This window comes from Engystomops pustulosus, chromosome 10, assembly GCF_040894005.1.
Source record: "Engystomops pustulosus chromosome 10, aEngPut4.maternal, whole genome shotgun sequence".
NCBI lineage: Eukaryota > Metazoa > Chordata > Amphibia > Anura > Leptodactylidae > Engystomops > Engystomops pustulosus.
This window is the reverse complement of record NC_092420.1, coordinates 3,549,012-3,552,183: the sequence shown is the minus strand read 5'-3', so window position 1 is coordinate 3,552,183 and position 3,172 is coordinate 3,549,012. Positions and strand designations below refer to the sequence as shown.

Below are 3,172 nucleotides of genomic sequence, written 5' to 3'. Positions count from 1 at the left end.
GGAAGATGGTGAACTTCGGCGGACCTGAGCGGGGAAGCGACACATTCAACAAATCGGGCACATGATTTTCTTGAATCGCGGCACAGTGCATTGTCGTCGGACAATGCACTTTCGAGATCTCCTCCAGACTGGGTAAGTAAATGTGCCCCAAAGTTGGCCTTCTGGCTTGACCGGCCTGACTCTTTTCTTCTGGTATCACAGCCGGGAAATGGATTCGATTCCTACTCCGGGAGACTAAGAGGATTATGATTCACATGTCATAACTAGCTGATCTCTCTGTGAGTCGCTTGTTTTTTGAACAGTGTTCTAGTGCTGGACTGCTGAGTGAAACTACAACATCTGTCTTTCTCTGCAGTTTGGTTCTGGACTTACAGGGGTTAGCTAACTCTGATTTCCAGAGCCCTGCCCCTTGCACCTGGAGTAATCTCCCTAGCTAACACATAAATATCTTCTGCTTGCCTTGTCCCTCACCGTTAAAAGTAATTTTTGCCAGCTCTTTTGTCGGTACAGCTGTTGTTTGCTATTTCTGGTTATAAGATTTTGTCTTACATTTTGTGACTATGCCTTTGTAACTATGATTTTGTGTCGCATATGATATCTCTGTTATGACCTGGACCTCTGAACTTGCTTTTCTGTTATTTGTTTGTCGTGTTTTGTCACTTTGGCGGGAAGGTTTGTCTTTGTGGTTGTCCCATATACCCTAGAAGATGCAAAAGTAAGCAGGTAGGACTGCTGGGTGGCTGGAGTTTTAGAGTTCACGGTCATATCCAGGGCCGGATCTCAGTCTTCATGAATGTGACGTGCGCTGCACGTGCCCGAAGTGCAGGAACCGTGTGCACCCCACTTATTCTGGTGCACTTAGTTCTGGTGCACCATTTATGTTGGCAAGTCACGACACCAAAACACCCCTAGTGCAGCCGAGACACAAGACTAGCACAAACACTTCCTAAATACATGTGCAACTAGTTTCCACATGTACTCATATGTTCTTATGTACTTTCGACAAAGACAGCTGGACATGTAAGTCTCTATGAGTAAACCACCAACAATGAAGCTAACCGGTATAAAAACTGTACAGGAGAAAGCGTCTACTGATGATATTTACAGCGTGATATTGTATGGTGTGATGGTAAAACTGGAAAATTAAACGACAAATAAAAGTGAAATGCTAAAAGTTGAGCTTTTAAAGTGATTTGGCCCATATATGGTCCTTGGGTCCAGTGACTTTTTTTCTTGACCTCCTGAACAGGGACCGGGATATTTGCTAGAAAACTTATATTGAGTATTTTCACAGGTTGAAACAAAAACATGAAAATGAAAAGAATATAATTAACTATGAAAATGAATGTCCTGAGACCTTATTACATTATTGCTGAAGGTTTAGAGAGGAGGTTTGGGGATTCTGAGGCTTCTTTTCCTCTGAGAACTGATGAGCTTTAAAAGGACGACATTATCTCTTACTATGAGACATTTCAGGTCTTTAATTTTTATTTGTTGGATTAATTTATTCCTACAAATTCTACATCAGTTTTATCATTGGAAATATCCAGCTGTAAAGATGAAGAACCAAACATCCATCACCAGCGTTCTTCTCATGCGTCTATCAGATGATCAGAAGACCATCCATGTCCTCTCCATCTTCTTCCTCCTCATCTACCTGATGACTGTCTTCTCCAACTTCCTCATCCTCCTTCTAGTTGTTACTTGTGCTCATCTTCATACACCCATGTATTTCTTTCTTGGTAACTTGGCTTTCTTGGACATGTCCCACTCATCAGTCACTGCCCCAAGCATGCTCTTCCATCTCATCACCCAACACTGGTGCATGTCCCTCTCAGAATGTAAAGCACAGATTTTCTTTGTGATGTATTTTGCAGGTTCTGAGGCTTTATTATTGTCCTCCATGTCTTATGACCGGTATGTAGCCATCTGCCGTCCTCTCCACTATTCTCAGCTCATGTCTTTGGGCACATGTGCTGAGATGGCTTCTTTGGTTTGGTCAACTGCTTTCCTTATCTCCATCACCCATATGATATGTTTGAGAAGATTGACCTTCTGTGGTCCCAACCTCATCCAGAATTTCTTTTGTGATCTTCCCCATTTGTTCCAGATCTCCTGTACTGATCCTACAATCAATGTTCTTATTCTAATAAGTGTGGGGGGTATCATCTGCATTGCAGCTCTTGTCACCACGTTTTATCCCTATGTCAGAATATTTAGGGCAGTGCTCAGAATCGGCACCAGTGATGGGAAGAGTAAAGCTTTCTCCACCTGTACGTCTCATCTGACTGTGGTCCTCATATATTATGTGTCTGTAACTTTTATCTACCTTGTTCCTGATACAAGTCATCTCCTTACACTGAATCGAGTGGTTTCTGTGATCTATACCCTGATCACCCCCTTACTGAATCCCTTAATCTACAGCCTGAGGAGTAAAGACCTGAAGGCCGCACTGCAGAGAGCGTTACATATACACCGGCTGCATCCAGACACCGCTACAAGGAGATGAAGACGCCTCCTGCTCAGGGTCTATCATACATGATCTGTGACAATCCTTGAGTACATGATACAGTTCTGATGATTTTGAGTAATATTTATTCTAATGTGTCTTAGGCCTCATGCACAGTAACGTGTGAAAACGGTCGTATATACGGGTAACATAAGCTCCCATTCATTGCAATGAGCAACGTGCCCATTTAATGGCGGCTCTGGTCTCCAGGAAGACCAGAACCGGTGAGAGGTTCATTCTGCCAGCCATCATTCCCCAGCCCACTGTATTTGATATGTATTCGGCATGGATATGGTGTCAAATGTGCTCATACAGGTGAAAAACATCCTAAAATATAGCTGAATATACAGAACAGGAAAAAACATAAGGGGGCTTAATTACTAAGGGTCCCGCGGCCACATTTTTTTTTTGGTTATCCCGACTTTTCGGGGATTGTGCCGGGGATTGTGTCACATGCGATGGGATTTTGGTGCATCGGCGCCGGCTTTCATGCGACAGAAATGGGGGGGGGCTTGCCGACGGATTCGGACAAACCGCCAGATTTAAAATTTGAATTGTGCCGCAAGCCAAGCACTTACATGCACCAAGAAGAAGAAGGTGAACTCAGGCGGACCTGATCGGGGAAGCGACACATGCAGAATATCGGACGCACAATCTTAGTCA

General features: G+C 43.7%; 1 protein-coding gene across 1 annotated transcript; it reads left to right on the top strand.

Annotated features, from left to right (window-relative positions):
• The first annotated feature begins 1,558 nt into the window (after positions 1 to 1,558).
• Positions 1,559 to 2,509, top strand: LOC140104657 (olfactory receptor 5V1-like). Its single transcript, XM_072128296.1, has one exon. The coding sequence runs from the start codon at positions 1,559 to 1,561 to the stop codon at positions 2,507 to 2,509; it is 951 nt and encodes a 316-aa protein (XP_071984397.1).
• Positions 2,510 to 3,172: the final 663 nt, after the last annotated feature.